Here is a 13643-nt window from a genome sequence, read left to right as displayed (position 1 = left end):
ACCTCTGCTCTTATAAGAAAGTAGTTTTTCAAGTTTCAGGACAACTTCAGGAGAGAAGGGCCTCTGAGTGCTAATGACATTTAGTGTGATCTCTTTTCAGCCCATTCTAAAGCTGAAGGCTCCACAGTGCCACTTTGTGGGTTGGAGGACAGAACTTCCCCCTCATCCCACATTGAGATGTATCGAAGGTGGGGTTAGGCTAGTGCACAAAGGGGGGCTAGTGTCATCGTGGGATAGACACAAAGGGTTGGGGGGAAACCCAAACAGCTAGCTGTGGGAAACCACAGCAGAGAGTGGCCTCCTCAGCAGCTGGGCCTTGGCTTAAAATTGGTATTGATCAGCTTCCAGTGGAAAAGGAAAATCTGCTGATGCACCTAGATGCAGTTGCAACACAATGAAGGGATATCTATCGATGTGCTGACTTCAAAACTTCTGTGAAGCCACTTTCTGCCCAGTGCTGTATCCTCAACACCAGTGCCTTCCAGGGCACACTTTGATACTAACCAAAAGCAGCACTCTATTTTTGGAACTAACATAACCCTCCCTACCCCTGTATGCTCCAACACACAAGTTGTTGAGCTTTGGGATGGGTATGAAAAGAAAAACAATTGATTAAATACAGCTTCTGCAAAAAGGTCAGTACAGACAGGCAGGCACTCAACTAGGGTGAAAAAAAGGCAATTGTAGAATTTGAGTGAAATGAAAGTTAAAAAAAAAAAATCACTGACTATATCAAACTATTTTATTCAACTTTTTTTTTTTTTTTTTTTTTTTAACATTAACACTATCATTTACTAAAATGAGAAAAGGATGAAGTGGAAACAACACATTTTGACCTTTTAAAATGAATTTTCAATAATTTCCCATGAAAAATACTTAAGGAAATTGATACCTTCCTGATATATATCTCCTGATTTTGTCCAATCAGTAACTGCTAAGTGGAAAAACTGTTATGAAATTTTGGACTTTCTCTAGTCCTAATGCTAGATTTTCTGGGGAAAGAGTAATAGTGTTTTCTGTCTGCTTGTGTGTAGGAATCGAGACCATATCAACTCCGATACTTTTTCCACTTGGTCAGCTTCTCCAACCCTGTTTTCTTAGCTTTCAGGAGCAGAGGGGAGCTGACCACAGAGGGAGACGTGTCCCTCACTACATCTCCAGGTGCCATGGCTGATATGAGGGATGTGGCAACAATTCTGCCCCTGCTAACCCGTGCTTCTGGCAGTTAGAAGGAATACTCCTGAGGAAAAATTAACCAAATTTTCTGTCAGTCATCTTGCCTCTGCTCTTTAGGTTCCTTGATGAATTTGCTTTTTGGACAATCTTCATTGCAGACCCAATACAGAATTCAGTCCTCTGTGTCGTGACTGCTGAGGAAAAGCAACTCTTGCAGCCTCATTGAGGTTAATGTGGCCATCAGCTTGCACTGCCCAGCAGGCCTGTCTCTTTGCAGTGAAAGAGATATCCTGTTGGAGGTGTTCCACAGGCCAAACAGAAGCTGTTCCCTCTTGGAGAGTATGAGCTGCACATTTTTTAGCACTAGACAAAAATAAATGTCTGGAGAGCTGGGCAAGATGGCTGAGAGGTGGATGTTTGTGTTCCCAAAACACCAGAGCTAAAGTCACTAATGCATGTCCCAGCAGAATGAGATATACAAAAGCACTTAAATGCCATTTTGGAAAGCTCATGTCCCATTGTTTTCCAGTGATACTCAGACTTTTAAGTGCTTAACTCAGTCTTGGAGGTGGGACTTGGGTGCTTGTGAAAACTAAGTCCATAGTGTCTAAACAAATGGCATGTCAGTAAAACTATTAGTCTCCTACATGGTACTAACTATGCATCTAGTTACCCAAGGTTAGAGAATGCCAAGGAACTGAGAAACCAAGACAATCAGCTAAGTGACCTGTTTAGAGAGATCCAATAACCCCGCCTCCTCCTACTGCAGCAGTAATTACAATAGGAGATGTCATCTTGCTGAGCCAGTCTCTCAGCTGTGAACACTCTCAAAAGGTTCCACCCACAATGCTGATTGGTACCTTGCTGAGGAAGGGAATTTCCATTGGTCAGCATCAGCTTCCCATCACGGCCTAATCTGAATAGTATTAATGCCACCTGTCTCAAAGCACAAGTGTGGCTTTTGGAGGGTATAGTTCAAGTTTCTTTTTGTGTGTGGGCACTACTATATTGGCTAGGTCTTGAGATAGAGTCCTGGGTATGTCAGAACTTGCCTGCTGAGTGTGAAGCTGCTGTGAACTGCCTGGTGAATCTGGAGCTATATGCCAGCTATGTCTATCTGTCTATGGTGAGTATGTGGGTGCTGTGGGTGTTTTGTTTTTTAAATTTTTGACTACTGTGAGTTAAAATACAGAACAAATACTGACTGATCTTGGAGGTGACACTTGTGTGCTACTGAGGAAAATGGGAAACCATGAGATACTTTAGTGGTTTGTTGATAAACCCTGTTGTAGGTGTTGTGCTGAGTGGAAATTTTTGAGGGAGACTGTCTTGGAGGGTTTGGGGGAGGAGGGGAGAAGGAATGACTTACTTGCTCTAGGTTCCACAAAGAGTGATGGTCGGAAGCTTAGACTTCCCTTTTGTGGTTCATTAGAAATAAGTGTATTGTATCTTGCTAAAGGCCAAGGCTCAAGGAGGCAAGCAGGCTTGTGTCCATGTAGGGGGTGCTTTGTAAGTAGATTGGCTACTTCCCTGTAGTAAACACCTGATGCATTGTCTTCAGTGTTCTCTTCTTTCTCTCTTGTCATTTTACTTTGAGTGGGATGATGTGGCCCTGAGGCACATGGCCATGTTCCTAAAGGTACAATCCCATGAGCAGAGGGACCATGTAGAGAAGTTCCTGATGTATCAGAACAAGTGAGGGGTGGGGTTTGTTGACCTGCAGGACATCAAGGTGACTACTATGGCTGCTTGCCATTCAGTCTTGCTTTATCGTGCAGGGATCATGTCAAGCTATCTGGAATGGCTCATGATGGTGAATGCCTATCTTAAACTGGTGGTGTGCTAGAACTAGATTTCACCAACCCAGTACCAAATGTGACCTCCCAGAGAGCTCCAACAGTCCTATAATGGAGTCTCAGGCAGACTAGAGCATCCAAGGGGACTAGCTTGTCCCCCTAGGCAAGCTGGACTATGTGGTAAATGGTCACTTACACCAACCATTGCAAAACATCCGGTTACACAGAGTCCTAAGAGACCAATTGCTCCCTTTGTTTGACCTGTATCCTAGATCTCACACCAGACAATGCTAGTAGCCAATTCTATAGTAAACCAACAAAAGGTTTAATTGCTAAGAAAAGAAATGAGAATTGAGAGGTTAAAGCAGGTAAAAATATATGTACAGGTGAGTCCCAGTCTAGAATTCCAACTGGTAGCTGAGATGTAGTCTTTGGTCAGTTTCCCAAAAGTCTCTAATGACAACTCTGGGATCTGTCCTCTCAGTAGTTCTGCATTGTTAAAATGCAAATAGTCAATAGAGGAAGGCTTTTTCCATTGTGGCCATACTTTGTAGCTGCTTGTCTCGGAAAACAACCTGACAGGGTCCCTACCCACATGGGCTCTTTCCTCCTCTGGTGAGACAGGAGTGTGTTCAGAGACTTTGATCTCTGATCGGCTCATAAAATGACCACTAGCGTTCAAATGCACAAGAGTTAGTACATTCCTGTGAAAGCTCTTCATTGGCATTCCACAAGGCTTATCTAGTTACAGGGGCATACACTGTGTAAATGTTTGCTTTTATATTCTAGCAGGATACAGATAAGGAATAGAATATTACATGCCTTGTTTTCACTTTTCATGAAGTTTACACACCAAATACACTTAATGACTTTGATCTATACTAATTCACAAGAGAATTGACCTGGCTTCCAGCAGTGAGTTTGTCAGGTGTCAGCTGACACCTAGGCTTTGGCTTGTGCTGGCACTTGGCTTACCAGCATCACACATCTCCAAAGCTTATTGCTGCTGTCTGTTTAAACAAGTGTATGAGATGATTCCCGTCCCCTTCACCTCTTAAATGAAGGATGCTTTCTCTTTGTGAAATAGACTCTACCTGGCTGTATTGGGAGTGGGAATCTACAAGTGTGCCCCATTCCTCTGTTTGGATCTGTACAGAAGCCAGAGTGGGATGAGTGGGGAAACAGCCTGGAGGCTCTGCAATATGCCCTGCAGCTGGAGAAAACGGTGAACCAGGCCCTGCTTGACCTGCACAAGCTGGCTATAGAGCAGAATGACCCCCATGTGAGTATAGTGGCAGACAGACAATACAGTCAGAGTAGACACTTGTGCCCTCTGTCTGAGGAAGTCTGGCTTCTGAAAATGAGTTTCTAGACTTCATTTCCTATTTTGGGGAGGGGGAGATGCAGACTTCTGCATCACAGCAGGCTCTCTCCCCTCTGGGATGTCAAATATGTGGAAGGTCTGGGCTGGGGGAGACAGGATTATGGTTACAGTTGTCCCCAGTCCCTCTTACTTGGAGCTGTGGCCTAGATTGTTGGGAATGCTGTGCTGGTAATGGTGCTTACCATCCTCCAACTACAAAGCTTCCTTCCTCAAAGGGGTGAGAGAAGCAATACTGACCATTTTGGAGTTGTCCACATCCAGCTAAGTGGTATACCTGTTATGGGGGAGAGGGGGCGAGGAGAGTTAAAAATGCCCTTGCTCACAGACCCTTATTTGGCGTTACATTTGAGTGCAGGCAGTTTTAACTGTGCATAGTTGAGCAGGAAGAAATCTTCTTCCTCCCCTTTCTTTGCTGCAGCTGTGTGACTTCCTGGAGTCTGACTACCTGAAGGAGCAGGTGAAGGCCATCAAGCAGTTGGGAGACCACCTCACAAACCTGAAGTGTCTGGGAGTGCCCCAGAGTGGCATGGGAGAGTACCTGTTTGACAAGCACACCCTGGGGGAGAGTAACTGAACTGTTTACTAGGGCTTCTTGTCATGCTGGCTGTTATGACTCTGAACCAAGTTGAAACTGAATAAAAATGACTTTGCACCTGCAATCTGGAGTATTCTTTTGTGTGGGGGAAGGATATCTGGTCTCAGGGGAGAGTGCTGGAAGTTGGGTGGAAAAATAAGGATGAGGAATAGTTTTGTTTTGTTTGGTAGCAATCAGTGTGTAGATCTACACTTGAGTAATTTATGCTCTGCAGTGGGTAAAGTGTGTGTGGGAGCGGGTAGAAAAGGCTGGGCCTCTATGCAAGAAATGGTTACAAAAACTAAACCTCTTGACTTGTGCTGGCATGGATATTGGAAAAAACAAGCCCTCTAAACTACATCGTATGCATTTATTTAAAATTGCAACAGCATTAAAAAATGTTAGGCACTCTCCAAATATGCTTCCTGCACTGCAGAGCCCTAGATGCTACTCCAGTACTTCTAAGCAACAAGAATAGCTGACTAAGTTAATAGAGAGTATACAAACACATGAATTTCATCTTCCAAGTTATAGCATGTTCAAGTACCTTCCAGTCTAACCTGCTTTTAGGTTAGAGGCGATGCTAATATCTCAAACTATAAAACCCTTGACTTGACCTCTGTGGTTTTGTGCTCTATACTTATTGTGGGGTAATAAGTGATGAAATAACAGACAACAAAGGGACGGGGGAACATGTAACATTTCATTTGTGTAAGAGTCACCATGTTCATTCCAAGTTGCTTCTCCACACTATTTAATAATTTCGCAGAGGGCTCTCTACCTCCTACATTATGACCAATAACCATGCTGTCACTCTTGTTAATTGAACAATGATTTTATCCAAAAGAGAGGCTAGCATGTCTCTCTCAAAACACCCCCATGATGGGTGGTAAATGTGGCCCTCTTTTCCTTCTGCCTTTGCACATCAAGTGGAGTATATAGGCTTGAGTAGGCTCATGAACACAGGTGCAGCTTGGGACCTTAAATTCAGGCTACAGATTTGTCTGGCAGCTTGGGATCTCATTGGGGAGACTGTTGGTTAATGAGAACTAAATATATATTAATGTCTGAAAATTCTTAATTTAAACTTTTGATGGAGACAAACCTTGAGCTCAGAGCTGCAGTTCTTCCTAAACACCTGCTTGAGGAGGCTCTTCCCCTAGAACAAAGTCATTTGAGTATTCATTAGAGCTAAGCTAGGAACAGTGACCTTGGTGTTGAGAGGTATAGTAGAATAATACAGGGATTATTATTGTCCAGGTTTTCCTTCAGAAGTAAAGAAGGATGAGTAAGACCTTATTCATTTCACAGTAGTCACCCAATTGTTCCAGCTGCTTGCATGAATTTAATCTGCCCACACATGTCCACGTTTGAAAACTGCTTCTGGAGCAGGAGCTTTTCTCCTATCTCTCTAGTCTTCATTTGTATGAATGAAGTGGGCAGAGGATCAAGAGATGTTGACATAATTGTTTTTAATGCAGGTGGACTATGACATTTTTGTGAAGACTTCATGGGGTCTTGGAAAAAGTGCTGTAGATTAATACAAAGAAATAGAGCAGGGGCTTAAGCAAAACGCAAGGCAGATTGGACCCAAATGTCCTGTAAATCAGTTTTGAGCTGTCTTCTGAGCCAGTACCATGTACCAAGAGAGCAGTGTCTAGTTTTATATTTTTGTTTTGTATGATTTATGTGCACAGACGCGTCTTAATAAAGGAAAAAATGGACAAAGGTTCAGTGGACCAGCAAATACATCACAATTAAAGGAAAACTGCAGGCCATGCACACTGTGCCCCTGGAAGATTAGGTGCCAGCACATGCAGAAGCCTCAGGACAAGTAAATTGTCCTATCAGTATAGATCAAAGTGATCATTATATGTATAATAGCATATTTGGAGTTTAAACTTCATGAAAATGAAAGGGATGTTACTTGCATTGTTTTCACTTACCTATATCCTGTTGTAATGTAGTAGCAAACATTTATATTGTGTATACCCCTGTAACTAAATAGTGACCTGTCTCTTGGAACTGGAAGCAACCTAAATGTGAGGTGACTTTTTTTGGTGTAAGTAACTATTTTATCACAAAGTCCAATTTGTCTGAATAGCAACATAGACTTAAGAGTTTAAGGGGACTGTCTGTGATTCAATGGTAGGACTGGTATAGTGATCCAGGAGTTCACACTTGTTACTGGTTTGGTGAAATCCACCAGCTTGGGGTATCTGCCCTGAGGTATGCACTTACAGTTGTGAGACATACCAGACAGTGTGACATCCAACACAGAATCTGAAGGTAATCGCTATTGGAGTAATGCATTTACCTTGCTTTGCTCCATCTGTTTCCATTTTTAGCCTTTCACTATTTCCAGACATTGGCAAAATCCACAGTGTTTTACCTTTTGCAAAACCTTGTCAGTTCAGGTATGGAATTGCGACACATTTTTCCTGGGCCCCTGTGTGTGGTTACAATTTTCTGGTATTAGCCCAAGGGTAAATTACAGCAACAAATGGTGAATGTTCTATACCGAAATCCCTCTTTTCGCAGCCCCCCTCATCTTCCCAGCACAAAGAAGGACAAGATAAATGTTAGCTCTCATTGGAAAAATTCATTTTTTCTGGTTTGTCTAATTGGAAATGTTTCATGGAGACAGTTCAGTTTGAGTGACACTCTGGTGTAACCTAGGCAGTGGTACAACATAATCCAGCCTGCTTCCTGGCAACTCAGCAGCCTGCCAGGTTAGCTCAGAGACATGGACTCCATGGCTTCTGAACTCCATGGCGCTAGGGCAGTCCATTAAGGGCTCCATTCCATTTTGAAAAGAATTTTCAAGTTTTGTTTTCATCCCAAACCAGAATTACTTTCTACACCCAGCTTTAATAAATATGCTCAGACAAACTTAAAATCAAGTGCTCAGTAAGTATAAACAAAACACTATGCATTATCTGTAGAATAACAAATTGTAAAGACTAGGTCAGGAGCCAGATGTAACAAATGAACCTTGCTAATAAAGATCAAAGTTAAATGTACAAGAAAAAATTACCCTTTAGAATCAAAATATATTCTATGTGATTTGCTTTTACTTCATAACAGATGACAAAATTGTAGCACAATTGATATAATACTTATAACTTCATATGTTCAGAGCATAGCTTGCATTTTACCTAGCTATCCCCAAAGTATCCCCTGATGGAGTTCAGTAAATTGTATCCTTATTTTACAGATGACAAACGGTAGAGTGATTTGCATAAGGCCACAATTCTGCAGACACTCCTGTTTTAACCTTATTCACATGACCTGTCCCACTGAAATCAATAGAACTAAATAAGTGCCTAGAGTGAAGCATGAATCTGAGTGTTTGCAAGATCAAGGGTGTAGTGAATTAGGCCTTGATCCTGCAATGAACTCTCTAGCATTATTTTTATTTAATTGCAGCTGTGTCCACTATGGGCTAGGAGCTTTGCACAGTCTCTGTGCTGAGGCACTCACAGTCTAAGGGGTAATCTGTTTTAGAATGTGTCAGTGTTGAAACTGAGGAGTTCATGGCTCCCCTTGCAAGGTTCATTCTGCTAGGCCACATTTGCATTGTAACATTTTACTACTAAATGTACTCACAGTTTAGCAAATGCAGAGCAATATAAATAAAGGAAGATATTTTCCCTAAATATTTAAATTGCAATGATTATAAGGATGTTGTAGCTTATTCTTTCTGATTTCCCACATAGTGAAGGGGGAATGTCACCTCTGACCATGTCTTGGCTATGACTCATCTCAGAGTTCTGAAATAATATTGAGTATTTAAATGGCATTTTCCAACTTCATAGCTAATTAAGTCAGTCAGCTCCATTTTGAACCAGGCAAATAGCATGATTATTCTTTTTTCTTTGCTGATGGGAAAAATAAGGCAGAAAGGTGAAATGATTTGCCTAGAGCTGCAGAGGGAGTTAGTGTAACATGTGGGATTAGAACACAGGAATGGCTTGTTTCTAGATTCACACTCAGAGCACAGATTGCTTGTATGTTGTAATATGCATGTGCTTCAGGCAAGGGGAGGGCTTCTAATAGACCAGGGGTTCCCACACTTTTTGTCATCACAACCCCATTTTAATGAAGACCCCAGACAGCATGGAGGATGCCATTGTGCTCCTCACACAGTTTGACCTTACATGCGCTATATATGCAAGGTCATGCTGTGTGGAGCAAAATGGTATCCTCCACATACTAGGGATTGCTGTGACCCCATCTGCTCATGGTGTGATCTCATTTGGGGCCGTGACCCACAGTTTGGGAACTGCTGTAATAGACCATAGAGATGGTTCATGGTGCTATTCAATATGCACTGATAAACTGTGTATACTCTAGGCACATAACCCCAGAATTTCTACTGGAGCTACTTAAATGGACTGTGAGATACCATACCAGCGCCTAAATATCATGGTGATTGGTGGCATAGATGCACATTAGAACATGATTGATAGAATCTGTATAGCTTTACTCAATTTCCTCCTCATTTTGTGCTTACTGTATCATACTCTTCATAGTCAATCAAAGGGAAGGAGCCAAAAGGTGCTCACACTTTCTTGTAATAGCCCAGGTATCTATTATCCATGGTAACTAAGGGCTGGCTCATTGCTGAATCATGCTGTCACCTGTGGAACATCTGTCAGACACTACCCAGAGGCTAATTGGAAGAAGAATTCTATTGGGTAGAAGCAGCTGCCAATCACAGCCATACCCTGTTTAATAGCCCATATTAATAGCAGCTGTGTGACACAAGATTTTTATATTTGCTGTGGGTTCTAGTTATGTTTCAGTAGTTGCCTAGGTTTTCATCAGAGCCTAAATCACTACAGACACTGTAGTGCTACAGCTCCTGAATGGAATCCTAGCTGAACCAGAACTTCCATGCTGGATGTCAGGCTGTTGAGAGCCACATGATAAACATGGAGCTGTGTGCCAAGTATATCTAGCTGTCCCTGGTGAGTGTCTGTGTTTCTTAGTCTCTCTTTAGAGATCCAAGGCTTAACTTAAATGTTTTTGAACTTTGTTTCTTGCTGAGTGTGGGGGTGTTTTTTCCTAGGTTGTGGGAGGAGGGGAGGAAGACCTATTGCTGAGTCTTACCCAGACACTGTAGTAATGTATTAAGTGTTGGGTATGCTAATTTGAAAATAAGGGGGAGTTATTTAGGGTGCTGTGGCTACAGCATGGCCTTGAGTAAATGCCCATGTATGGGTGATAGAAACTTCAGGACTTTGAAGTAGTGCTTCAAAACAGTAGGAAGAAAGGTGTTTTAATAGGAGCTAAGAGCCAGTTACATTTTAGAATTTTTGTAAGAGTCTCTCAAGTGTTGGTGGCTCCTTAACTAACCACAGATGTGATGTATAATCTTACTACACTAATTTCTTGTATTTCCTCACTCCTGCTACTTTGACTGTAATGATGCCTCTCTGAGGCACATGGAACAGTTCCAGGAGGAGAGGAGCATGAAGAGAAGTTCCTGTGATACCAGAACAAGCAAGTGGGATGTGTTGTCCCATGGGACATCAAGGTGCAAAACAAATTCATTTGTGTATCCAGGAAAGGGACTATTGAAACCATATTAAGAGGGTGTCAGTACTTTCAGATAAGCGTTCAGGTGAACTGCTGTATTACTGCTTTGTACAGAAAAAGAACAAATAAAGAGTTTCAATAACTCCACTGAGAAAAAAGGAGATCCATTAGAGAGCTGCCTCTGTTCAAAGGGTCATTACATGAATATGTATTAACAGATCTGTCTGTAACTTGTAACTGGAACACTAAGGGGTGCTGTGGATCTGCATTAAACTTGTGAGGGGAAACACCTTTCCCTACAATATGCTTGGCTGTAGTCAGTGCTATAGCTCTTTCCTCTGTAATAGAATACATACACACAAATAATTAATTCTCTTCTAAAGGCTTCTGTATACTCACTGCTGCCTGAAGAAAGGCTGCTAGCAGTAAAGAGGACAACTTCTGCAAATATTGGAGGGCTGAGGGACCTTATGGCAGATTCAGAAGCTGTTCAGATGAGCCTCAAAAGACAAATTCAGTCTGCCTGATGTGGAATTCCTCGCTATGTATTTTCACTTTATGTTTGTGCCAAACCAGCTTCTCCAGGAAAGGGGGAGTATTGGAAGTCTGCTCCTTTGTACTAGTTCTGCAGTCTGCCAGCTTAGGAGATGCCTTGTTGTGTGGCAGGGGAAGGGAGAGGCAGTCTAGATTACTAGCTGAGTGGAGTGCTTCAAGGGAGCCCCAGCTTCTTTCCTTACTCTTGGTTGAAGTACTTTAATAGGATATTTTGCAAAGAGGCTGTCAGATTAGTCCTCTCTCCTCAAAGTGCCCCTTGTTACTTGTCCAATAGGTTGTCCTTGGAACTTGCCTATTCCTCCTGCAGAGTCCTTTGTATATGTGGTTCCACAATCCTCATGAACGTGAGGTCCACTATCTATGTATTTATTCTGTGTTTTCCCCTCATGCAGAGCAGGATGAGTGGAGGAACAACTTGGAGGTCCTGCAGTGTGCTCTGCAGCTGAAGAAGACTGAAATAGGCCCTGCTGGACCTGCACAAGGTGGTTATGGAGAGGCATTATCCGCATATGGGTAACCATGCAGCTGCCCTCACACCCTGCTTGTGGAGATGTTAAGGAGTTTGTGAAAACAATGTGTAATGGTCCATATCGGCCTGAGTGGACACAAGAAAAAACATTAGTCAGTGTTGCACCATAGCAAGGGGCTTAACCTAGCCATATGGTGCCTTTGTTATCCAGTCCCTAAGAGTTCTCATGATTTGTAGTAATGTCTTGGTAGCAACTGAGCTGACAGTATGAGCTCTGCTAGATCTCAAACCGCCTGTCATGGATTAATTGGAACCTACAATAAGCTGTTGCTGTGTCAAGATTGTAGAGGATAAAATCACTACTGCCCTTTCACCCTATCAAACCGGTGATGTAGCTTCCTCTTTCTTCAGGGATTATTGCATAAAGCCAGTCACTGATGCTAATAAAAGAGCTTCCTTAGAGTGTGATTGAACTGAACTTAACCCTAGTGTAACTTCACTAAAATTAAACTCACCAGGGACCATTCAGGACCACGGTATAAACCAGAGGAACAAATGTTGCCAAATGTTTTAGGGATAAGTTTACAGAGCAATAGAAAAAGCTGCTTTCTGAAAAACAAAACTAGATATTGTCTGTCAATTGCAAATAACAAATAGAGAATACTTGTCCTCTGCAAATTGCTCCTAAGTCATACTAAAACTATTTTAACTCTTAGTTAATTGTGTTTTGTCTCTGTTTGCACTGAAACAAATGGGACTCCCTAGTCTGTATGGAAGGCTCTGAACTGCAAACTGTGAACACTTGGAACACATCACTATTAATAGTCTTTATCATAAGAACATAATACAAGAATAGCCATGCTGGGTTAGACCAATGGTCCATCTTCCCCAATATCCTGTCTCTACTAGTGGCCAGTGCCAGAGGGGTCAGAGGGAATGAACATAAGGCAACTTTGAGTCATCCATCCCTTGTTGTCCTAAACCTCCAACTGTCACAAGCTGGGACTGGAACACCGGGGGGGAGGAGAAAGGGGGGGTGAAGTAGGGGGGAGTTATGCTTAATCATAGCAGGCATTTAAATTCACTACTCCACCAGTAATGTGGATGACTAGGAGTGAATCTATCTTTTCTTTCCTGCAACTGGGTGACTTCCTGGGTCTCACTACCTGGAGGAGCAAGTGAAGGCCAGCAAGCAGCTGGGAGACCACCTCACCTCCCTGAAGAACCGGGGTGTGCCCCAGAGTAGCATGGGAGAGTACCTCTTTGACAAGCACACCCTGGGGAAGAGCAGCTGAAGTCTTCACTATTTTTGTCTTTCATTAAGGCAGCAAAGGATCAATTGCCTAACCTCTCAGTAGGGTGAATAAAATTTGGCTTCGAGCTATTACGTGGTTTCCTCAGTGTTATTTCATAGACAATGAAAAGTCTAATCAATTGTCTGTTACAGTGGCTAAAATACTGCTATCGAGTTTTCCTCCTGCTCTTCCCACATGCAAAGTTCCAGTTGTGACAAATATACTCTAAAGCATATGGCCATGGCCACCGTTAGAGGCAGCATAAAGGGCAAATACATTTTTGGTCTGCTCTGCTACAACAGCATTTCTGGTCCTGTTCACTACAGCAGGAATTATCTAGCACAATCGCAGGGAGGCTGGATGGGGTGTTTGCTAAGCAGTAGGGAAAATGAGTAGAGTACGTTATGTTCCTCAACTAGTAGGAGGCATGGGAGGTGCTTTAGGGAATTATCAGTTAGTGTGGTCAGGACTCCAGCATAAGTCGTCTCTTTGCAGTTAGGGCTGCTAGGTAGCCATGTTGAATGGCTTAATTTAGATAAGAATGGATACTTCAGATAAGGTTTGATACTATAACAGAGTGAAAAGCTTCTGTGGGTTTAAATGAACAGCCGCACTCCTCTGTATGTTGATTCATGGTTGACAAAAAGGCTTGAACAACCTTCCTGAATGTAGGCCATGTTTTGAGTAGGATGAGGGAAGTTTTATTGTACAATGGTGTTCTTGTGAGAGGGGGAATCAAAGTGCCAAGTATAAGTAGATTAACTGAATGTGCTGGTCAATTTCCATCTAAAAACCCATCCAGGAAGACTATCTTTTCACATCAATCCAGGTTTCATTTTCTGACAACTTG

General features: G+C 42.4%; 1 protein-coding gene and 1 long non-coding RNA gene across 2 annotated transcripts; both read left to right on the top strand.

The window, feature by feature from the left end:
• Window positions 1-2106: 2106 nt before the first annotated feature.
• Window positions 2107-5015, top strand: LOC137154071 (ferritin heavy chain A-like). Its single transcript, XM_067549808.1, has 3 exons — window positions 2107-2302; window positions 4060-4254; window positions 4775-5015. Exons 1-3 carry the CDS (start codon window positions 2300-2302, stop codon window positions 4928-4930), a joined length of 354 nt encoding a protein of 117 aa, XP_067405909.1. The 5' UTR covers window positions 2107-2299; the 3' UTR covers window positions 4931-5015.
• Window positions 5016-9706: 4691 nt separating this feature from the next.
• LOC137155255 (uncharacterized) lies at window positions 9707-12297 on the top strand. The gene is made up of 2 exons (XR_010920395.1): window positions 9707-9903; window positions 11422-12297. It is a non-coding gene; the product is annotated as an uncharacterized lncRNA (long non-coding RNA).
• Window positions 12298-13643: the final 1346 nt, after the last annotated feature.

This window comes from Emydura macquarii, unplaced genomic scaffold (genome assembly GCF_026122565.2).
Source record: "Emydura macquarii macquarii isolate MOO-44397 ecotype Brisbane River unplaced genomic scaffold, CSIRO-AGI_Emac_v2 contig_295, whole genome shotgun sequence".
Taxonomy (NCBI): Eukaryota; Metazoa; Chordata; order Testudines; family Chelidae; genus Emydura; species Emydura macquarii.
The sequence above is the reverse complement of the archived record's forward strand: the minus strand, read 5'-3'. Positions and strand labels throughout refer to the sequence as shown.

What these genes read in the sequence shown, in the direction of transcription:
- LOC137154071 (XM_067549808.1), top strand. An exon ending in TAGAGCAGAATGACCCCCAT is followed by an intron (nt 4,255 to 4,774) that starts GTGAGTATAGTG and finishes TCTTTGCTGCAG; the next exon opens with CTGTGTGACTTCCTGGAGTC.